The sequence below is a fragment of the Pholcus phalangioides genome, unplaced genomic scaffold, assembly GCF_987345545.1.
Source record: "Pholcus phalangioides strain wild (caught in Gottingen) unplaced genomic scaffold, Ppha-v1.0 ptg000015l_1, whole genome shotgun sequence".
Lineage (NCBI taxonomy): Eukaryota > Metazoa > Arthropoda > Arachnida > Araneae > Pholcidae > Pholcus > Pholcus phalangioides.
Genome location: NW_028301608.1, coordinates 87437501 through 87461792, shown reverse-complemented (window position 1 = coordinate 87461792; position 24292 = coordinate 87437501). Strand labels below are relative to the sequence as shown.

Sequence of the window (24292 nt, the reverse complement as noted above, 5' to 3'; positions counted from 1 at the left end):
TTATAGTGGTGTTGTTTTACCTCAGCCCCGAATCACCGGGTGAAGCTTTAAGAACGTTTCGGACACAGAAGAGATTGAAAAAATGTTCAGGTACAGAATTCTGTGATGTGCTTTCGTGCAGAGCCCTGTACCGACAATCATTTCAACTAAATTTGTATTCTGTATGAAAAACAATCCCCATTCTTGAGAACAGCTTTTTCGTAAAATCGCATTCAAATATATACCAATTCCTTCGTTTTTTTAATGAATTTTTAAACTATTTACGAATATATAGGACACCTTGAATACGTGATCTCTGATAAATTAAAATGAAATAATCACGATACATTTTACGCCTTTGTTCGATATCGTCACATGCAAACATGAAGCAGAGAATATTAATCTCATTTTTCTGATCAAACAACGCATAGTCTTCTTGACAGTTTTTTATTCATCATATGTCGTGTAAAAAGAACTTTGGTAAATTATAGATGATATAAATAATTGTGGGATATTTTTTTTTATTAGTTCATAGAGAAAAGGGAAACCCGAAACACAAATCGAAAATTATATCGGATTCACCTTTTCCACCTTGAAGGAATGTGAATTGATACGCTATCATGTCATTGGGCAATTTGTGTGTTGTGACTTCAGATTTCGATATTTGTGTATCAGTAATCGATATCAGCAGCGATTCATTGTTTTTGCATCAGATTATGCCGATAAAAGCGAACTTTTTCGCACATTACTTCAATTATTTGTTTAATATTCGTGACACGTGTCGATCGATAAACTTCGATAAAAAAAAATTATTTATTGATTTCAAAGGCAGTAAAATCACTTCGCAACAGTTTTTTCATCATGGACGTCATCCATGCGATTAAAGATTTGGTTCACCATTCCGCGATCGAAACATGCTTGTTAGTTTCGTTTGTGGTACTTTTGATACTCTATTTAAAGCGTGGGAAGAAAGTGTACCAAAATCTTCCACCGGGACCGACAGGCGTTCCTTTCTTAGGATACTTGCCATTTCTTGGAGCTGATGCCTCTAAGACGTTGTTACAGTTGAGTAAGAAATACAATAGCAACATCATCGGGTGAGAAGATTTTATCCTTTTCACAGCTTATACTGTATATCCATTATCATAATAACAATAGTAAACGTCTATAAATTTTCATGTAATTATTTCGCTTCTTTCATCGATATGTGATGGCGTTGAAATATAATATCCGTTTAAGTTGAAGTTTCCCCCCGATCCCAGAACTTTTTCGTATTTTAGTGTTTATAAAAGTTTGATAAAAGATCTTTTACAAGACTTGAAAAAACTTGGTTGTAATTTTTAAGTTTTATAAAAGATTATTTCTAGAAGCCCTAATGCCGGCCTTATACATTTCTTTTGTTCCAAGTTCTAATGCTGTTGCAACTGTTTCTTTCCTGGGGCTGGGTTGCTCGTTGGGTCATTCTTATGGCTTTTTCTACCCTGTTCTATCTACGCTGATATAGATTTGTTTTTTTCCTTTTCTGCAATAATACAAATACAACGCCACAACAGACAAAATGCCCAACGAGGTGGCTGATAAAAAGATGCCCATAAAAATATGAATGTCATATATTTCAAAAAAACAGCAACCCAATTAAAAATGCAATTAACACAAATTATAAACAATATATACACCATAATATATAATGTTTTACACATATATAATGTTTTAATGTAGCTTCTTTTACGTATTTGAATAATTATGTTTACTTGCATGTAATGTAAAAATTAATGAACTTGAACTTGATTAAACCAATTATAAATTTTATCACATCTAACCTCTCCCCCCTCCCCCACAACATTAATTTTACTGATTGTTATAATTTTTTGGGATTTTTAGTTGTTTAAATCTGTTTTTATGGATGACATTACAGCGTATAATTGGACTCACATTTCTTTCTTTTTTTCGTATTCGTCATGTTTAGCCTCAAGTTAGGCTCCAAATACACCGTCATCCTGAATGATTATGAAACTGCAAAAGAAATATTGTGTCATCCATCCGTTTTAGACAGAGCAATTTACTTCTTTGATCATTTCAAGGAATTAGGTGAGTGCCCATCAAGTATTTGCGCGTATATACATTACTATTTCTAATTGTGTACCTTGCGTAAATTTACGTACAAAGTTTGTACGTAAATGAATTGGTCTTAGTGAATGTCTTAGCTTCAGACATTGCTACGCATAAAATTAGTAAGAGGGAGAATGAGAACCACATTTATTTTTTTTTTTTTATTAAAATTTACCAATTGCAATTCTCATAATAATTTATAAAATAAAATTGTGTCTAAGGCTAGAATTACACTATGAAATTTTTGTAAAAGCTGTTTGATAAAATTTAAAAAATGCAACCAATAAGCGTATCAGTTGCATTTGGGCGAATGTAGCCAATTGGCTTATTGGCTATTTTTTCAAGTTTTATGAAATAACTTTAATTAAACATTTAGAGTGTTTAGAGTGTAATGCTGGCCTAAGGCCTTGTTGAAAAATATAGTTAGACGAGTCTATGTCGTTTGCAATATACAGGTTTCGTCACGCACAACGGTGAAGCATGGCAAGAACAGAGAAGAAATTCGATGCAGATAAGCCGAGATCTTGGTCTGGGTCGAGGATCTTGGGAGAATTTAGTCCAGGTCTGGTATTAGTCAGATCAGAAAACAGCTGACCATAAAAAAATTATTTTCTCGAATATTCTTTAAGAGTAAATAATTATGCTCCATATATGCATTAAATGATTTATGCTCCGTATACAGGGTGCATAAGAAAGCCCCTTTATCCTGGAATAACTCGCGAACCGTTGATTCTAGAAGCATACTTCCGAGTGTAAAACGTATCCAAATAACATGTAGACCTCAAATACGTCATTAATTTTCCTAGGAATTGTATAGTTATATTAAAATAAAATAGAAATTGACTTTTTATTTGGTCACCCTATCCTAAAAAACCCAATTAAAACTATGTTGCCTAACAAGGGGTCATATCCTACGCTTCATATGTTATTCTTTCCTTTATTTTGAGCGGTTTTCGAATTCAAATATCTAAGCGAGTATTGTACTTAAAAACATGGATTTTTTTCTTTTTGAGCTGAGGAGGCAGGGCAACATAGTTTTAATTGGGTTTTTAATTCACACTGTTCTTTTCTTCATTTTTAGCGGTTTTTGAATTCAAATATTTAAGCGAATATTGCAGTTAAAAACATGAACTGTTTTTTGTTGGGCTCAGGAAAGACAGGGTTCTAACTTTCTATCTTTCTTCTACTTCTTTTGTTTCTAATTGGAATTTTTAAGACAGGGACTTAATATATAAAAAGTTAATTTTTTTTATTTGAATACGTAACTAGACAATCCCTTGCAATGCGAATCACTTATTTCAGGTCTATACGTTATTGTATACTTTCTCCAATTGTAAATACACTTCGTGAGTAAATGATGAGCGAGTTATTTCAGGATTTTCCAATGCACCATGTGTAAAAGTGTAACACATACATCATCGTAGAATTAAGTGAGCCGTATTCTTTTCCCAGGAAGAAATCCAGAATTTCATCGATTTTTTGGCATCTTGTAAGGGTGCGTCCGTCGATGTATTCCGTGAAATGCACCGAACAACCACAATAAATATCTTAGCCCTCTTGATTGGCCGGAACTTGCCCAAAGATGACCGTCGACTAGACACGTTTATGGATTATGTCAAGTGTATGTCATACTCCTCGCCTTCAGAACCCGTGAATTTTGTACCATTTCTGCGTACTGTCTTGAAATACATCAAAATTGGAAGCTACAGCAAAGTTTTGAAAATCATTGACGATCACCGCAAACTCATAACGTATGACATCAAAATATATTCAATCATAACTAAAACTTGTGTTTCTCTCAACATATTCTAACTGGACTACAATATATTCTAACAGTCATGCAATAACAGTCGATCTTTTTTCTAGGGAAGAGATATCGAAGCACAAAAAGTCGGGTTTATACAATGATATCGTGGATTTTATCAGTCTATATCTGGAAAAAATGGATGAAACAGCTTCAAAGAGTGTAAAACATTACTATTCAGGTGAGAAAAATTATAAAATAAGCTTCATTTTTACGTTATCGGTACGTTAGAAACCTGAGGAAATTGTTGAAACATATTTTTGATTGATCTTTTTTCGGTATTCTCAATCCAGACAGGATGCTGGAAGGAAACGTCAGTAGCCTACTCTTGGGTGGTAGCGATACCATTTTCAGCTCCTTAGGTTGGTTATTCAGCTTGATGGCATGCAGACCTGATATTCAGAAAAAAGTTCAAGATGAACTCGACGAAGTCCTTGGATCACAAGGTTTCCCATCGTACTACGAACGAACAAAGATACCGTACACTTTCGCCGTTCTGATGGAAGCACAGAGATATTCCACCATAGTACCTCTCAGCACTCCTAGACAGTATACATTCATCTTCTATTCATAACATTATTACGTCATCAATGACGAATACAAACACGCCACAATAGGCAAATTGTCCAACGAATTAATCCAGGGTGTGTGTTTCTTGCATGAGCAAATGGAGCACGAGCCCAGGGTCCCGAAATTGACAGCCTTTTGCATTATAGTCACAGACCATCATCCCTCCCCACGAATCTGTTTCAAAGAACACTATACAGGCAGTACCAAATTGTTTGCGTGGCAGATAATCTCTATAACCGTTGACTTTAAAAATATACTTTCAATTACAAAAAAATTTCAAATGACGTGCAGTTACTTAAAATCACAAAATTTGTTTAAGGTGTTCTTAAGCATAACAACTAAAAAAAAAATTATTTATATTAAGTCCCCGTGTACTAAAACTTCCAGTTATTGAAATATAAATCCCGCTCTGAAAAGTAATTTCATATTTTTAAATGAAATATTTATCTAAATATTAGATGTATAAAATCACGTTTTAGGGCGGTATTCACGAAATTTTTACAAATTTGAATCTAACTGACGTTTAGCAATTTGTGAACCACCCGCCACTGAATCATTAGCGAGATAAATGTAATGCGAAATATCTCCGTTAATATTGCACTTAATAAGACTTTCTTCCTTTCAAACCAAGCACAACTCTGATCTATCACTATGAGCAATTTACTAGCTAATGAGTTGTACCAGAAGTGTGCGTGTGTGTACCTAACAGTCTGACTGTGTACCTAGTTTTGTGTCTGATTTGTCAGTGCTGCCATCTGTATTTCAAAGGTAGCTTAGTTGGTTGAAGCGCCTGTCTAGTAAACATGCGATCATGGGTTCGAATCCCACCGGTACCTCATGGGAGAACTTTTTGCCATGAGAACGGCCATGCCATGCTGGAAACACCGGTTCTTTCATCCGATTACAAAAGTTTCTTTTTTTTCTTTTTTTATTAATTTTGACAATACACAAATATACATATCAAATTGAGCGCGCACACAAACAATAAAGACACCAGTGTGGCCCCAAGGGACAATTGTCCTTCCAGGAAGCCTATAAGATTTATATCTTCCCTATCTACACAATCAAAATAAGAGAGAGAAAAAATAATAATAATTAAATAAGAAATAAGCAGCATCTGTCGCGAGGTTAGTACTTGGGAGAGTGACCTGGCATCACTTCACTTAAACGCTGTAACAAAGCGGATTAAAGACGTATTCTTAATAAGCTTTGGACTGTAACTCCAGATAACTCAACGGTCTCCCATCGTTTTACACTTTCTCTGAATCTGCCCAACATCAACTATTAATTTGATCAGTAATTATCTGTAAACCTTCCAACTTTTCGGAACATAGTTCAAGATATTCGTAAAATTTGAACATACGATATGAGAGATCTTATCATTTAATAACCCAGTACTCGCTTCGCGCATTTATTCATCGCTGATTGAAGATTCAATTTCAGTTTGCCATTTGTTTTTCTAGAGCCAGTGAGGATATCCAAGTCCGAGGATTCACGATACCAAAAGGCTCAAATATCCTAATGAACACGAAAGCTATTCACAACGATTCAAGGTATTGGAAAGAACCAGAGAAGTTCGACCCTGAACGGTTTTTGACCAGTGATTCGCAACTCATCAAAAATCCTCCAAGTTTTGTGACATTTTCATTAGGTACTATCGAACACTCTCTAGCTCTTTTGAATATTTTTTGTAGGTTATCTTGTTATAATTTGTATCAATTTTCTTGATGTTAGTCTCGTAATTTTTTTTTTTTTTTTTTTGTGATTGCCATCCGAATCATTACGTTTTGAATTAATGGCCGAAAAACTAAGAACGCCTCTATGAAGATGCCAGTAGAGACGGAGAACTTCCAAATTTTTGAAACTACAGTATAGAAGCCGCTTGTTATAATCGCGAATAGCATTATCACTCGGGTATTGTTATTACTATTGCAAAGTACGGACCGGACCAATATCATACCATTGGAGAAAGTTCCTTTATAGTTATCAGGGTTTCAATTTATGTTATCATTTTTTTTCACCGAAAGTTTTTTTCATTTTTGCGTATTTTGAAACTAAGGTTGAACCACAGATTCATTTTTTCCTTATACGTTATCAATCTCAAGAATATATAGGAGGTCAGAAGCTCCCTTATTGACAAATATTTTCGGACTCGATTCATAATGTCCAAACCGGGCCGTAATAGCCACTATGATCCATGTACTGAGGGGTTACAGCTCTATTACACTATGTTGTAATAGAGCAGAGCAGTAATAGCAGCTACATATGTGTGTTTGTGATACACACACACAACGCGCTCCTGCGTGTGACCAATTCGTTAGAAATTCCCCACAAAAATGTTTATACATGAAACATTTGTACGATGAAACGGCAGTAGTAATAGTAGTAATTACATGGGTCCAGCTTTATTTGAACGTATTGCAATATCTTCAATATTTCTGGCTTACACACATTTGCATAATTTTCATTCAATTAAAATTAGAGTTTCGTCGTCTTGTCCCACTTCCACCACCTCTGGTCCATGTACCTTAGGTTTAGACAGGGCCGCAACTAAGGGGATGCAGATGGGTCTGGTGCCCCGGGTACCGAACCAGAAGGGGCGTAGATTTCACCAATCAATTCCTCCTTCAGCATTACATGGGGGGCGCCAAAATGTGCTCTTGCCCCGGCTGACCAAACATCTAGTTTGGGGCCCTGGGTTTAGAAACACTGCTCTACTGTAATGCATAAACCTCCATCCCGTTTTCCCATACCAAAATTTATCTTTGGTTTGGAATAAATATGTTGGGAGAAATATCCATGTGCTCCACAAGCTCCACTTTCCGCGGAACCGCCTCGTAATTGTCAAGGGCTCCACGTGAACAAAAACGTTAAATACCTGTCCCGTGTAGGATTCGTAGAAATAAATATACCATGATTAGCATTAAACTATAAAAGAGGTATCGGATGTATTTCGTTTCTCGTTTCAGCTGCATGAGAAATTTCTTCAATCATTAATTGTTTTAATTCATTAATTCCAAGGTTTTCTGTCTATTTTTAGGGAGGAGGAATTGCCCCGGAGAGACCATTGCATGGATGGAGATTTTAGCTTTTTTCACATCCGTTGTTAGAAAATTCACCATCAAGCCGTCTCCGGGACGTGAAGTCAAGTTTGAGGTTATCCCTGGACTCGTCGAACATTTGGAGTCTCAAGAACTTTGCTTCGTTCAAAGATGAATCAAGACGACTGCTTACAGTTCTATTTACGCAATTGTGTACGAGTGGATATTCTAGATATATTTTTGTCCCAAAAAATAAACAAACAAGATAGCACACAAAAAAACTACGAAGCTTTTGTAAGAAAACGAGTTGTGATTTTTTAAAATCATGTTACCTTCACATTTATTAAAAGCCAATAATATTCTGATATTTTCAGCACATGATGCGTATAAATTTTCCTCTCACGCATTCTTTGTAATCAACCAACCGAATTTCACAAGAAAGCAATGTCCACGGAGCTCCTAACATACAATGATTATGACACATCGTAACTGACGTTACAGGTGGGTTGGCGTTAAAAGTAATATACGTTGTACCGATAACTGAATTCGGGGATAAAAAAATTTTGTGCGATCATAACTTATTCAGAATTTTGTCTTTTATAAGTATGGCATAATAACGAACCTTTCAAGAACAACGAAAATATCTTTGTGATTTAGGGTTTTATAGATTTTTATTGCAATGACAATTTTAGGTCACAAGAAAAAAATGTTACCGAAATAGGGAGCGTAATCGACTGCTATGGAAAAATTATTTCCGAGAAATCTGACTTGGTATATAAATATTAAACTAATGATAAATGTCCATACTGCCCATACCCGTGATTTCCAACGTGGAGCAATACAGTTTTTAAGGGGGACAATTTGATTTTTTAGGGAGTAATCACATGATTTATGAAAATTATTATTTAATGAAAAAATAATTTCTCAGAATTAATGAAAAATTCATATTTTTTGTAGGAAATTAATTTAACAATTGATGAAAATTCATATTTAATGAAAAAATATTGCGAAATTAATGAAAGTTAATATTTGATAAGGAAATAAGTTCAGAATTAACGAAAATCTATATTTAATGAAAAAATAATTTCCGAATTAAAGAAATACATACCATATCAAATGACATAAACTGTTCATAAATCAACGAAATGCCATATTTAATAAGGAAATAATATATATTTAAGTTTAAATGAAAATTCTTATCTCAATGGAAAAATTATCTCAAAATAAGTAAAATTCTCGAATGATGAAGGACTCCCTATTTGTCTCGAAGCCCTTATCTCCATTGGGTTTACCCGTTAAGACTCTACTACCACAGTATGACTTATTGGCCATTGGGCTCCACGGAATTTTTTTTTTTTTTTTGGCCCACACTGTCTTTAAAGGTTGAAAACTCATGACTTGGACCGGTTTTGTGCTTCCTCCGCGTGAATTTTAAAAGGAGGGGGAGCACACTGGCTAATTTGAGGTTTTAGAAGGGCACAGAGAGAATACCTCTCCAAAGAAATTTCAAGTTTTCAACCTCCAAAAGAATTTATTAAAATTCACTCAAACTTACAAAAATAGTTTGAAACAACATTTAAAAAGAATTTTTCCAAAAAATATTTAAACTTTTTTCAGATTTTCGATCATCTTGAACCCAGTATCCCCCCCTCATCTGTGTGTCTTTTATAGGGTGGGACATCAGGATTTTACTAGACGCTTAGGTGGAGAATGGCGAAAAAAAGGTTGGAAACACTGGTCTATACATTAAAGAACTTACGGTATATCCTCGGTTTACGAACAAGTCTTGGTTTACGAACACCCAAAAGAACTGAATCTCGAGGATATTTCAAATGTCTGCGTCCTGTGGCTATTTTTTTTTTTTTTTTCAGTTTGTTGAAAAGTTTGATTTCATCTGAGTAACACACGAAATGTGAATTCTATTATCCAGTTTGTGATCCATGGATCAGCAGGTCATTTCATAGTTCAAGAAACTCTACATAAGAGAACTTTCATAGAAATAATTCACACTAACTTTTGGCTAAAAAACTAACACTCTCAATGACTTCTCGAAACATTTTTTTCTGCATTACAACTTGCGTATTGCATTTGGAATCATTGACAAAACTTAGCAGCAAATATTTTTGCAGGGTTATGAATTTGGCTTGAAAGATATTGTTGCGGGCAAAGATTTTAAGGACTCTGCAACTGGGATTATATTAATGAATGATATTAATGATACCAGATATAGCCCTATAACATCGTTTTTATTTCCTTTCTTTCGTACTGTAGGGTGGTTATTTTTTCAGCAAGTTAGTGTTTTTATGATTTTCATTGGTTTCACGTTACGCACAGGAGCCGCTGCAAAAATTTGCACTTGAAAACTTCGAGGTGCCGGGAACGGATTAATTCATTTTACATTGATTCATATAGAAAAAATTGTTTTAGTTAGCATTGCAATTCTCTCGGCTTATGAGCGGACTTCAAGATCGAATTAAGCTCGTAAACCAAGAGTTGACACATGGGGCTTCTAAATTTCCTAAGATCTATAAAGGCGCGTATACACTAGCGCGCGGATCGTGCAATGCAAGCGTTCGCAATCGGTTGTTCAGTAATTTGTACGGTGTTGCGAACGATTAACGAATCATTCTTGATCTGTTTGAACCGATTCAGTAGGAGTCGGTTTTTTCGACGAACACAAAGGAATTCTTCCTTCTAGTTTGGACAGCGTCGTTATCGGTTTGCGTGTTTGTACGTACTTCTGAGCCTATCTAGAGCCTTCATTTTTTTCCCTCGTCTTATTTCGCGAAAGTCATTTAATTTAATAGTCATAATAATTGAAATTCATCATTTTTGAGACATTTAAATTCGTCATTTTTGAGTCATTTGAATTCGTCATTAACAGCCATTTAAATTCGTTTATCATATCATGTTCTTAATAGTTGTTACTGCCGCTCAAAACCTTCAGATGGCGTTGAAACAGCTCTCGGATGGAGCCATCGTTGATGATGATGATTCGCTTCGGAAATCATACCTACTGAATGCATTGCGAACGCTTGGGAATGCTTGCATTGCACGATCCGCGCGCTAGTGTATACGCGCCTTAATATGCAGTAATTTTGATCTCAGGGGAAGCATAGAAGTCTTTATACCTCCTCTAAGATTATGGCCATACCGACTGTTTTTTTACTGTCGTTGTCACGATAATTACCATCAATCTTTTTAACGACAATCGGACATGTCCCGTATTTTTGTCCATGAAAAAGGTGACCTTAGATATACGATTTACTTAAATAATATAATCAGGTAATATAATTCATGGTCACTAAGTGTTTTGTCCAGTTTTTATAAAAGGATGATTGAATCAACCTCTTTGAGAAAACGCAGAAAATAATATGTGAAAACAGTATGTATGGTCAGTTAAACTGAATCCTATGTTTTGTCATCCATGTTTATGACGTCAGAAATAATAACGTCATAATTTCAAAATTTACCATTTCTTAGTTTGGCAACAGAGTAATGCCAGTATTCCCGCTTTTTTTCCTTGTTTCGTAAACAAATGCACGTGATTGCTAGTTATACCAGCATTTTCATATGTATTTGATGGAAATTTTTAGTCAATAAATACTAAAAATCGTTGGTTTCTTTCGTGTTAATGACCGCTGTTGAATACTGTTGTTCAAACTCATTTTATTTTGATATGGCTTCATGAAAAGATTCAAAGCATCCCGATGTTGATTGTCAAGGATGGATAAGATCTTACACGGCACCTGTAATATCGTACATTTATTACATTCACTATGAAAGACAGGAACATGAGAGAAATCATTGGTAGGTTAAGTCCACAGTACGATGGTTTCTCCAGGTGCATGCTTCAAATAGTCCAGTGTGGAAGTAATTCCAATGGCAGCTCATTCCATGTCTATGTTTGCCATTCCGGAGCCAATCAAGTATTCTTATATTCTTTGAGTGCAAGATGTGATGATGATGACATCCATGGGAAAATGGATGTGGACGACATAACTGAGAATGCGAACGAACTCCATTGGAAATTTCTCTTTGATTATAAGGTAAAAACAAAACATAAATTACAGTGACCCATTTATAATGATAATAACCTAACAAAAAAAATTTCTATGTCTCCGCACAATTATTCCTCTTGTGTTAATGTATATGCCCGTCTATAACCATAAATCCTGTATAACGATACTTTTATCTGTTTCTTGAGCATCGTTATACAAGGCGATACATATAACTGTCCTCACAAAATGAAATGCATTACAAAAGATACCATATTCAAGGTGCTGGAAAAAAGTTTAATGGAATCGGAAAAATCGTCATATCTTGAAAACTTGTGGATGTGGTTATATGAAAATATCAGAGTAATAATTACAAGTGGAACCAAGCATATCCTCGTGAAAATTGTTTTGATGAGTGCTGCACTGCTTTGAAAAAAAAAAATTGTTTAAATTATAGTAAAGGTCAAAACCTGGGAAAAGAACAGTTGCGCTCGTTTTTACGAACCCATGTGGACTTATGTATATATAATAATTAGTTCATAAATGGAAGAGACAACAGAAGCGTGGGAAATTAAGAAAATGAGTTAGCCATTCACCTTTATTGATGATTTGGATAAAAATAACTTATTTTTATTTGTTTCATAGCAAAATTTTGGTGAATATAAGATTGATAGGATAACAGTCCACACGAATCTCGCTTCTCTGAAATATTTTCAAGATGATGGAATGGCGTTTCAACCAGTTGTTGCAGAAATAATCTTTTGCTGATCTTTTATTAGAGGAATTTTTTTAATCCCATACCTTTTGACAATTTCTGATTTTGTAAGAGTTCACACATTAATTTCTTTCAAAATATTTTTTTTTATTCACTGCCAAACAGAATCGTTTCTGTTTTGTTGAAATTGCAAAGAGAAAAGTAGGTGAATATCAGTTGACTGAAATAGAGTTTGATCGACTCTCAACTTAGAAATGGCCTAAATTGTCAATAATCTGATGTATCGTACCGTTAAATTATTGATGTATCATACCACGTCTGAAACCACCTGTTTACCACCATAATGCACAAAAAGTTAATTACGATGTTGAGGCATCTTCATACCATGACCTTCTCCGCCAACAATCAAACCCTTCTTCTTGACATGTGTTTGCAAAACACCTGTATGTTGGTGATTCACTCTTCAGAGATGTAGAATGTTTGAATTGAAGTTTACTTTTCAGTACAACAAACTCAGAGGCAGCTGGAAGAGTAAAATAGCGAGGAAAAAAATAATGGAAGTAAAAATAAAGTTTGTATAGTAAGAAGTTGGTAGAAATTAGAGTTCATAAAATATAGCAGATTTTAACATTATCTTTATGCCATGATGTTTCTGACAAAGGCATAGGCATCGGAACCTAGTGACTGAGTACCCCCCCCCCCCCAATAATTTCTGAAAAAGCAATTCAACGCACCCATCCTCTCCTGTGTGCCCATGTATGAGGGTCGACCAGCAACTTTCAAGGCCCCGCTCCCAATGTTTTCTTCAAATCAGCGCCTCTGGACAGTAGTTTGTAAAAAATAGCGTGTTCATTAATTGGAGGTTCGTAAAATCAAGGGTCGATGGCATGGCTCCCCACAAAGGGTGGGCTGACAAGACTCCAGCCCCGAGACCCAGGATGATTTTCATAATTTTTTTGTTTTTCATGCTATAAATTTATCATAAAGGGACCAGTGAAAGATCTCAGCCTAGGGGCCCTGCTTCAGGATGTGGGGGCCATGGTCGACGGTATGAAGACACTCATTTTTTTTTACATCTGGGAAAGAAATTTGCATTTTTCTCATGTTGACCTAAAAATCATGACTGTTTTGATTTGTCATGCACTGTGAAATCAGTTTTTTTTCTTCTGAAAGTGGGAAGATGTCAAAGACAGCATAATTAAGAGCTGAAAAGCCTACTTTCAAAGAAAATGGCGGGGCTCAAATGGCCTCAACCACTAGGTTCCGGCATGTATGCCAGAAAGCATGTATCTTTTGGCGCCAAGTTTGTTTTGAAGTTCAATTTAGGTGGACCTGTGTTGAATTATTGGATTGATATTTATCCCTCATAAAATGCATTATTTCCATACTGTGAGAGGAACAAAAGAAATTCAAACGGTTTTGCGGTTTTTCTTGCATTTGCTTTTCATTCTTTCGCCATTTTTTTTTTTCAGGTTTCCCTTTCAAATCGCTTGTCAAATCGAAGCTAGAGTTAAAACCTGCTAACTAAAAGCAACGAATTGGCATACAATTGGTGTTGTAATAAATCAAAGGCAGTTTGCTCAGAAAATCCAGACTTTCACTAAATGGGTCCTACTGTATTTAAATTTGAGTCATCTTCTATTCCACCTTTTATGTGGTACAGCAGAAATCACTAGACCTCCTTTAAAATTCAATATATATATATTTTTTAAAAAAAAGGATTTCCTTCCTATGTTCAGCAGGAAATCAACTTTATAAAATATCTAGGTGTGTCAATGCAAAAATGAGAGACTTTTAAGGAGGTGAGATATCTCGTCTCATCAATGCCACTTGAAGGGCTGGCTTCATCTGGTTAAACAATTTCTTCCACAGAGAGCAAGCAAACCTTTAATGTGAAAATTTCAAACCCAAAAACGGACACATCTGTATCCTTTCACTCCTGATAAATGGCAGCAATTTAAACAAATAACACACATACCTTTGGCTTTTATAAATGTATTAGGGATGCAGACGACAACACAATCCCTTAGAAGAATGTCTATGAGGTTCGGGATTTAGTCGTAGTAGTAGTAGTACTTAGAAATAGTGAAGAAGTAAATTCATGACTGTGTGTATATACAATGATTTTCTACTTAATAATTGTTTTGTTATATATAGATGACAATACTACTGACTTTTCCCATCCACTCCATTGTTTCTCACAAGAACAAAGTGTGGGCTTTTGGTCTTGACAACCAGGTTATTGACTTGGAAGATATCGTGTAAGTCATGTACATAAATATGATTGTATATATGATTATTTTATTTACACAGTAATGCCCCGATGATATGCAATAGGTGAACTGCAACAACATCATATGTTGGGGGTATAGTTCTCCATAGAAACACATATAAATGTTAGGTAATTGGGTTCTAAATTTTTGTTGCTTTCTTTCTTACTATGACTATAATTTTATGGTACTCTTCTATGGCTTCATAAACTTAAACTTCTGGTGACAGCAATGTGGTCCAGTAAAAAATATGCAACTATAGTAAAACCTCTCTTTTACGGATACCCGTAGGACAAAACAATTTGTCAGTGAAAGCGGGGTGACCATTAATCAGATGTTTGGAAAGCACCGTTTTATTATAAAGTAGGAAATTATTATTTTGCTGTAAAAGACGGGTGACTGCATCTGAGAGGTATCCGTTAAGAGGGATTTTACTGTACTTAACCAGACATATACCTCTGCGGAATTTCTAACTAATCTGTACATGCCAAAATGTGTATTCTGGGTATATGTGAGGCCCTAATGTATTTATATTGTGAAAATTTTGCTTGTTTCATGTTCTAATTACTATTTGTTTTCTATATTTTGAAGGGAAGATGGTAGATGCTTCATTATTGATGCTTCATTATTTATTTGTTATTTTTTTTCAGAAATGAAAGATCCAAATCAGATGCTGTTCTTATAGACTATTTGGCAGTCAGTAAAACTGTTTCTTTGAAGAAACAGCAAGGGCAAAGCAGTCAAGGCACCCATGTTGCTTTTTCAGCTGCAGATTTGTTAAGAATAAAACAGAAATTCCAAAGGAACATCCCACCATGCTCTTTGTGTATGCATCTGCCAGAGTCTTTATTAGTGTGCCGAGAAAATATCTTAGAGGAATGTTGGACTTTAGAATTTTTCTACAAAGGCAGTGTAGCATCTTTACCAGCTGTTCCATTTAATAGAGAAGTACACGACTTGTATCAGGCTTCCTTTGCTGGCATCAGTGGATTGGGTATTTTTTTTTTTAAGTATTCAATCACGATTTTTTATTAATTTGTTTGAATTTCAACCCTTTAAGTGACTCAGCAGAAATCACTAAATCATCTTCAAAGAATGCCATATCTTTCTTCAATGACATAGGCTTTCTTCTGATTGCAAAGGAGGAGTGATAGGAAAATGTGCTCCATTGGGAAATCAACTTTGCAAAATATCTGGGCTAGCCAATTCCAAAATAAAATGTTTTTAAAGAGGAAAGATATCTCGTCAATTCCTCTTAAAGAGTTAAAGAATGCATATTTCATGACTTTATGACACCCCTCTTTTGTTTGATATCTTTCATACTTTCTCATTCATGAAATTCCTTAATAACTATCTCTAATGGGAAAGGCACAGTGGTACCTCAAGTTACGAATTTAATTTGTTCTTGAAAGCTATTCGTATCTCATGGAAAATTTTCCCATCCAAACTATTTGGGATCTTTAATACAAAGGCCACAGCAGGCAAAATGCCCAACGAGATAGCTGAAAAGAGATGCCAACAAAAACTATGGATGTCAAACATATATAAACAGCCAACCAAAAAAAAAGAGCAGTTACAGTCGAATCCTGTAATAACAAACTCCAAGAGACTATTCACTTCATAATAACAAAATTTTGCTATAAAGGAATTGCAGATTTTGACATTGTTCCTATGTAAACTTATCTGAGGCATTAGGAAATTTTTTATTAAAACAAGGTTTTTGCTATAACGGTATTCTTTAAATCGGGAATCAAATGTGTCTCGAAAACCAATAATTATGATGAAATATAAAATACCCTGCCCATAAAAATTATGGTTGTCTTATCTAAGTATGAATAGCTTCTTGATTTATCCCAATATTTTGTATTGCTGCTTCATTCCTAAAATTGTAATGTATACAATACAACTCGAAAGAAAGTAGTAAAAGTACTGGACTTGCAACTGTACTGGACTGGACTAAATGCAATGACACAACGTGTCGTAAGAACATCCCAGGCCTTCCAGCAAGCTGATTTTTCTGATGCTCCCTACCTGGCAAGACATGCTTACTTTCCAAAATTTAACCAGATCTCATTTTTCTTTGGCCCCTCGGCATGCCCATGTGTTAAGATGGCACAGAGAACATCACGTTAGAGGGCATTATAGTTCGCAGCATATTTATGAGAAAGTTAATGCTGTCCGCAGTTTCATTTTCCATAATGCTGTTCATATGAATGAGTGGAGAACTATGACATTTTTGACTGCTATAAAAAGAAGGATGTACTTCGATTGATATGGGAATGGTAAATGACAGAAACTCTAAGGAAGGTCACGTTGGTCTTTAAGAAACCCGTGACGATGACCATTTACATCTTTATTTCCCACTAATGCAACATAATTGTACACTATGGTTTTTTTTTCTCTCCATGAAAAGTTTTCTTAATGATTATCCACTAATGCAACATAATTGTACACTACGGTTTTTTTTTCTCTCCATGAAAAGTTTTCTTAATGATTATCGTCTGTGCTGTGATCTAATGAAGGATCAGGATTTCACTTCCTAAGCGGGACACTGGTTGGATTTTGTTCTTTTTTGTGACATGGTGTATGTATCCCTATAATAACGATTATATATATATATATATATCCCTCATAAGAATTCCTCAAACCCAGAAAAGCCATAGTTATAATTCCTTTTAAGGGGACCAAATCTGGATCACGCATGGCTCTATTCTGCTGTATCAGTGGGGCTTCAAATATGGCAGAGAGAGAAAGAAAGAGCGCGAGCAGTAACATGAAACAAGCATAACTTAACAACCTAAATACCTTAGGTACCATGCATATAAATACACTCACATAACACATACCAACAGGTACTGATTTGTTAGAAATTCCCCAGAGCAATGGGGTAAATATGTTTTACAAAAATTAATGTTAAATCTTTCCGTATGTGTGAAAATGAATAAATTTTATTTTAATGTGTACAAGATGCTTGTACGGTTAAGTAAGTAGTAGTGTATTAGTAGTGCACAACTTTGCCTGGAAGGCAAATGCTACTCGCAAGGACTACTACTCTATCCAGTCAGCAAAAAGTATTCTTGAAAAAAAATATAAATGCATATAAAACTTGATAACTACATGGTTCTCAACATTAAACTTCCCTACTCATGATAAAAAGTAGTCTGAAATCTACTATAAACTGTAAATCATTGTCTGATTGGCAATTCTCCCCCCCCCCCCCCCCCCCGCCGCATCATCAAATTGAAATTTTTACTTGTTTGTTTGATTAAACTTGTTTGCATAAAATGACTGTGGTGCAACGAAACTGTTCAAATTATCATCTAATCAGATTCAGCTATCAACTCAGAGCTGCTTTGGGGGTCGAGTGATCATAGTGACAGACTCGCATCACAAGGATCCGGGTTCAAACCCCACCAGCACCACAGTGGTGGGTCAGCTGAAGTTGGTTTTCTGTGGTTCTCAACTTCAAGGCACGAATGTGAACCGATCTCCCTGTTAAAAAGTCTCACCACAGAAGGGCAACAAGCCTACGATACTACAAATATTCATTCATTACACTTCACTCACAATTGAAAGTATATATGGCAACACTTAAAAATCAGATACAACTCTAAATAAACACTCAGACTGTTAGGTGAACATACTTTGTTCCAGATTCTCTGCCGTGAAGCTGGGCTGGAAGAGATCTCTGCAATGGGATAAGTCCTGTGGCAGAGCTTCTAGTGTTCGTTCATTCAGCTATCAACTAAAGCTGGAACTTGAAATTAATTTAAAATTTTTTATTTCTAATGGTCTTGTCAGGCTTGTTTTCTTCAGAATGATTGAAATTACACATAATCGCTGGAAGAGAAGTTACCTCTTAATTAAATAACATAAGCGTACGGTCGTTGAAATTATTTGGGGGTGGGATGATGACTTGAGACCACAATTTCAATGAACGTCATTGAAATAACAAGAAATTTTAGTAAAGTTAGGACTCTAGCCCACGAGCCCAGTACAAGTTAGCACCTATGTCTTAAACTATTATTACTTGAAATTATCAAGCTAGGATATCATTTCTTCTTCTCTAAAATTTTTCTTCTTATTTTTCTAACTCGATTCCAGCATCAATTTCAAATTTTTATAAACATCATTTCTCTAGACTTTTTGATTTTCGTTTTATGATATCAAATGCATGATGTTCATTAATTCATTAATGATCATTTTTCAGGAAAGTCTTTAAAAAAATTCAATCCATCCCTTATGTGTATCACAACGGGAGCTGATGAAGAAGCGGATTCGGAAAACATCATGGAAAAAAGTCTGTTTGGTTCTCTGTTTAATTTCGATGAAGGTGCTGATTTCACTTCTGTTGTTCTGTTTGGTGCTCCTGATGGACGTGTACTGTGGACTCCACTCAAATGTTTTGGCCAAACCACAAATAATATTTTTAAGCTTTTGTGCAATATTGAGGAAAGTGTAGTAGGAATGCATCTATGTAAGAAAAACAACTTGTCAGGTATTGTGTTGATAATTCTTATGTATTTGTTTTTGATTTTTTACTTTAGATAAAATTTACGGCTATTATATGATATGAAGGTTCTTATATATATGTTTTTGCTTATTTTCACTTTTTCCAGGTTCAAAAAATGTTTTGTTGCTTGTTGGATCTCTAGGAAAAATAGGAATTTTTTCAGTGAAACCAGGAATGCCAAAAAACTTGAGCTCCATTAACATTGCAACATGTTGTGTTCCAGGACCAATCCGCCCTCTCGCTTTTTGTCAATCTACAATATATTATAGTACACCTGACTGCCAAATGTGGATGTCCAGAGTTGTGGAAGATTCTGAGCAAAATCTCACTTTGCGTACAGAGTGTCTCGGGATGACTGATGTAATTATGTCTGTGTCTCTTGACTGCAATGGTAAAAACAAATTTGTCAATTACACATATAAATTAATTTTTACACATAATTGATATGGCATGTTTTTTTTCTTATAAATTATTTGGTTTTGATTTTTTCCTCCCTTGTATAATAATTTTGCAAAAATAATCATCGATTTACTTTCACTATTGTGACTTTTTACCTCATATCTTTAGAGGGCATTGTTTCTCGACCACCAGAAATATTAATGAACAGCAGTTTCAAATAATTCTTGTACAAATTATTATATTGTATGGAAACCCCCCCCCCCCTTTGAGCAGGCATAGGCATATACTTAGAATAAGACAACCATAAGTATTCTTTATGGGCATTGTATAATATTTTATCATGTATATATATATATACACACATTTTGCGTGTTGTGGCATTGTATTTGTATTCAATCTTTCACACAGTACAGGCCACATTGAAAACTTGTACAAAGCTTTGACGTATGATGCATTGTCATCAAGCTGTAATATATAATTGCTTATTTTTGATTTTGTTGCCAATCATTGATTGATTCCTCTGAACATAGTTGACCAGGTCTGTGTTTTTCCTTTCCCATCTTTTCATTTGGTGTAGTATTCTGTTGCTAAAGCAGGGTTTATACAATTAGAGTAGCTTTTATTTTTTACACTCTAATAAAAGCCAGGTTGGATTTTAATTTTTGCATACCACTTACTGGTCATCCTTTAGATCATAGTCTCCCAAACTTTTTGTTCCATCGCCCCCTTCATCAGAAATTTTTTCCTCTCATCGCCCCCCCCCCAATTCACGTAAACCCATAGGATCCTATGTTAAATCAGCAGGTTCTATCACCCCCTTGGACCATTCCATCGCCCACTTTGGGAAACACTGCTTTAGATTGATAGTTCATGCAGCTCTATCACTAAGCTATGCCTGCATACTGAATAGTTAAGCAGCACCATAATTAACTTTGTTCTTTTCAGTGATGACCTAAATATAACTTCTGATTCGTGAATTCACTGTAGATACTTGAAACTAGCTCTATGTTTCTTCATAATATGTAAATAAATAACCCTTTAACCCATTTGCATTCACCTTCTAAATTTGTTACCTATCACTACGTACATCAACAACAAACATAGCTTTATGCACTATACAAGCAAACTTTTCCACCCACTTCCCCTCCCCTCCCATGATAAAAAGCAGTCACAATTCATAGATTTTACAAAATTACTCATGGAAATGTAATGGGCTGAACAAGAGTAGAAACAAAATATAAAAAACTGCCAAAAACAAATTGGAATTTTGTTCCATGTATGTATTTAGTATACCATTTCAAGTATGGTATCTAATAGTGTGTTTTTTTTTCCCTGTTATCTGTTATAGGTATTTTACTGTGTGTTCAGGAGTGTGGAAACGTATACACTGTGAAGCCAGATTTCAAAGATGATCACCACAATGTTTCAAATGAAAATTTGCTTGGTCTTTTCACCACTTGCAGCATGCAGAGCATTCAACTCCATGAACTTGAAGCAGTTAAGCTCAAACAATCTCTGGTGCTTTCATACCTTGCTGCTTTCTCTTCTTTTACAAAAGGTTGCTATTTAATTCTCATTCATCAGTTACATTATCTATCATATTGTTATATATATTGTTATTGAAAGTGAAAAATATGATGCATTATATCATAAAAATATAGACGAACAGGCATACAGTGAATTTAATTTCGATTTTTGGCTAGACCTTAAATGAAACAGTAAATCAAATATCTCGGAAGTTCTCAGTCATCCAGCGAAGCTGTACAAACCTAGTCCTGCAAATGCACTTGAGTAGGCATAGTCCATCATAACACTTATAGTGGCTATAAAAACAAATTTGTTTCATTGATAACACTGCTCAACACTGATTTTATTGTCAAAGATATTACGATGATTTTAAGGTAATTTTGGGGCAAGCAAATGAAAGGGGGTACTTCATATATACGCTTTGTTGTCTAAATAGGAAGTTCATCCTTTCAAGATCAACACGTATAGACCACTTATGCCTGATGATAATGTAAATGTTATAATGTAATAAATAAAATTTAAAAAAATTAAAAATTAATAGTGAAAATCTGTCACAAAAAATGGCTAGAGACTACCTTGAGATTTTTAGAATATGTATTATCTCAAAAACTAGGGCAAATTCAACAAAGCAAACACCAGTTTTAGAATCAGCGGCTTCAATATACCCTAAAACCTTTGAAACTTTCTCTGCAACTTGAAAAAATAAATTGTTCAGCAATGAAATTGATGCTGTTGAGGATTATAACCATTCAAAAGTTCAAATTGTTACAAATGACAATTATTTTACTTTTTGCCAAATAGCAAAGTTTATGAAATTTAAATGTGTGCAGTTCAACACTTTTTTTGAATGAAACTACTTGTGTTCAGCTTGTGTATTTTATTGTTCCAATGAGTTAGTTCTTAGAAGTTATGTTTTGTGACACAATAATTTAAATTCCATATTGGATATGTCATAATATTGTTATTTCAGATAAACTTCCTGACAATGTTATGTCATGCCACATTGACAGCATACATAGAGATTTTATCACTTTGAAAGTTACCATAGGTAAACTTCCTGGTTTGAATGTGCACACAGCTCATTCAGAACAAATGAAAGTGTGGACATTATGTTTTGAAGTGTATAAGAGAGATGGTCTTTCAAGTATAAAGAAAAACATTGCGTTTGATCCTTCTGGTGAGTGTACTGTGAAAGCTTATGTGATTCTTTTAGCTTCTTTTTATAAAAAATAAAATTCAGTTATGTTTATTTTAAAATAATTGAAAAATTCATTTAGTTGTTGTACATAAAAGCTGATCTTCGAAAACCTGTTCTTAAAAAAAATTCTATACTACACATTATAATAAGACTGTTCTGGTTAATTGCGTTGGTTAATCAACATTAAAAATTTTATGTGAGTTAATCAACTTGATCAATTCAATCAAAATTTTTATTAAACGTTTAAACATTTAAAAATGAACTTGATTTGTTTTAAAAACTATCAGATGTCTTACACATTATGTTCCTATATAAAAAAATTTTGGATAAATTTTGTACCATAAGTGTCTATTTTGGTCAAATTTTTCAACAAGTCAATTCAAAACAGGAGCTGCTGATTTCAGTTTCAAATTGAGTTTGATGGGAGTTTTATAAAACAAGACCGAAATTTATTGTCTCCACTATGAATAGTAATTTCTCATATTTTAAAAGCATCGACTTCTGTAACCCCCCCCCCCCCCCGAGCACCTGTTAGGAAGAGTCTCTAGGAAAACAAACAACAGCATAATCAAAAATAATTTTGAAATATGTGAGTGACCTGAAATAATCAATTTTTGAAAGAAACAACCAGATCCCAGTGAAGAAATTAAAGGTATTGATGGATTCAGCATATTAAATTATTTCATTAAATTATTCTGTATAAATTATTTCAGGTGGGCAGCCTTAATTTGTTAATCCATTCCTATATTTGTTTACATCTGCTGAATAGGTGTGTGAAATGAATCAAATATATTTTTATAGTATGCAAAATAGTATTACATGGTCGCAAAAAATTTGATTAACCAGTTAAAAATTTTAATTGATTCCCAGCCCTTATTTTCAGTTACATTTTTTATGAAAGTAAAACATAGATTTCTTTATTTTAGTCAAATGGCATAAATAGTAAAAATTATATTTATTTTCATGATGGATATTTCATGATATTTATAAAGCAGCTTTTTAATCCAGTTTTTGAACTTATCCATTTACTATTTATTTCCCTGATCAGACATTAAATCACATTGATCAGTAGGCATAAAGTTATACAGATTTTTATTTTTTATTTTTTCAGGTGATCATACTATTGAAATCGAAATCGATAAAGCCTTCACACAGTTTACATCTAGCACTTCATTCTCGTTACATGTCCAAGCAAGTTTGTTATTCAATTTACCTTTAGATACTCAAAAACAGCTTTACTTTGACGTCATGAAGAATGTTCCTTTTTGTTTTGTTATCAAAACTGATTCTGTGAATGAGCTACATTTCTTAAAAACAGAGAATGAAACACTGAAACATCCAGAATTTAAGGCAAGGAGCTTATTCTCATCACTTTATGATCTGCATAAAGTTAAAAGACCTTCCATCAAACCTTTTAAAATGATAGATGAGAAGAATAAAAATTTTCCAACATCTGTTAGCTTCTCATTGTCTGAAGCCACCTGTGAAGTGCTAACTGCAGCTGCTGGTGAGTGATTTACAGATTGTTGCCAGGTTTGCCCCAAAAATAAGATTCTGTCTAATAAGATTCTTGTATTAATTTTTGCTCGTAAAGATACATTGTCTTATTTTCATGTGACATCTTTTTCATTTTCTCTCCCAAAAATCTATGAGTTCATTCTTAAATCTTTTGCAACTATATTTTCTGTCTATAGAATCACTGGCCTCCAATCTTTCAACAGTAGTGTTCTCTTAAAATGAGCTCTTATTCATGTAGTCTGCCCATTATGCATTGATAAAGGCTCAATTACACTGTGTGTCACCGAATTAATATCTTTTGAATTCTTCACCTAAGTCCTTCACCAAGTCCTTGATAAAGTTCCAAGCTAATTGCTCAGCATTTTATTTTCAATGTGGGAATTCGTGTCCATCCTCGAATAGGTTTTTATTTTGTTAATAATACAAAAAATCTGGGATAGCAGTCATTACTCTCGAAGTGTTTCCCTGTCATTCAAAATCACCATTTTTGCTACTTACAAGTGCCGTAATTTCATTCAACTATAGTCCAAACGCCTGTGCTTACTGAAACATCTATAATCAAAATGCTAACAACATTTAATGGACTACTTAATTACTAAAGCAACGCACATAGGTAGTGTAATATGGAGATGTGGTTAGGACACCCTAACT

At 34.4% G+C, this 24292-nt stretch overlaps 2 protein-coding genes across 2 annotated transcripts in view; both read left to right on the top strand.

The window, feature by feature from the left end:
* The first annotated feature begins 739 nt into the window (after positions 1 to 739).
* LOC149076962 (cytochrome P450 2F2-like) lies at positions 740 to 7868 on the top strand. Its single transcript, XM_089244692.1, has 8 exons — positions 740 to 1076; positions 1946 to 2067; positions 2544 to 2650; positions 3541 to 3839; positions 3955 to 4073; positions 4186 to 4441; positions 5926 to 6113; positions 7503 to 7868. The coding sequence occupies exons 1-8, from the start codon at positions 841 to 843 to the stop codon at positions 7676 to 7678; spliced, it is 1503 nt and encodes a 500-aa protein (XP_089100818.1). The 5' UTR covers positions 740 to 840; the 3' UTR covers positions 7679 to 7868.
* Positions 7869 to 10995: 3127 nt separating this feature from the next.
* LOC149076961 (uncharacterized) overlaps positions 10996 to 24292 on the top strand; it is a 17406-nt gene continuing 4109 nt past the window's right edge. Inside the window, exons 1-8 of the mRNA XM_089244689.1 lie at positions 10996 to 11552; positions 14374 to 14477; positions 15137 to 15480; positions 18697 to 18984; positions 19106 to 19390; positions 20747 to 20956; positions 21896 to 22102; positions 23235 to 23630. Of these exons, the coding sequence (XP_089100815.1) occupies positions 11283 to 11552; positions 14374 to 14477; positions 15137 to 15480; positions 18697 to 18984; positions 19106 to 19390; positions 20747 to 20956; positions 21896 to 22102; positions 23235 to 23630 (2104 nt within the window). The 5' untranslated portion in view covers positions 10996 to 11282. The remainder of the gene's footprint in view (positions 11553 to 14373; positions 14478 to 15136; positions 15481 to 18696; positions 18985 to 19105; positions 19391 to 20746; positions 20957 to 21895; positions 22103 to 23234; positions 23631 to 24292) is intronic.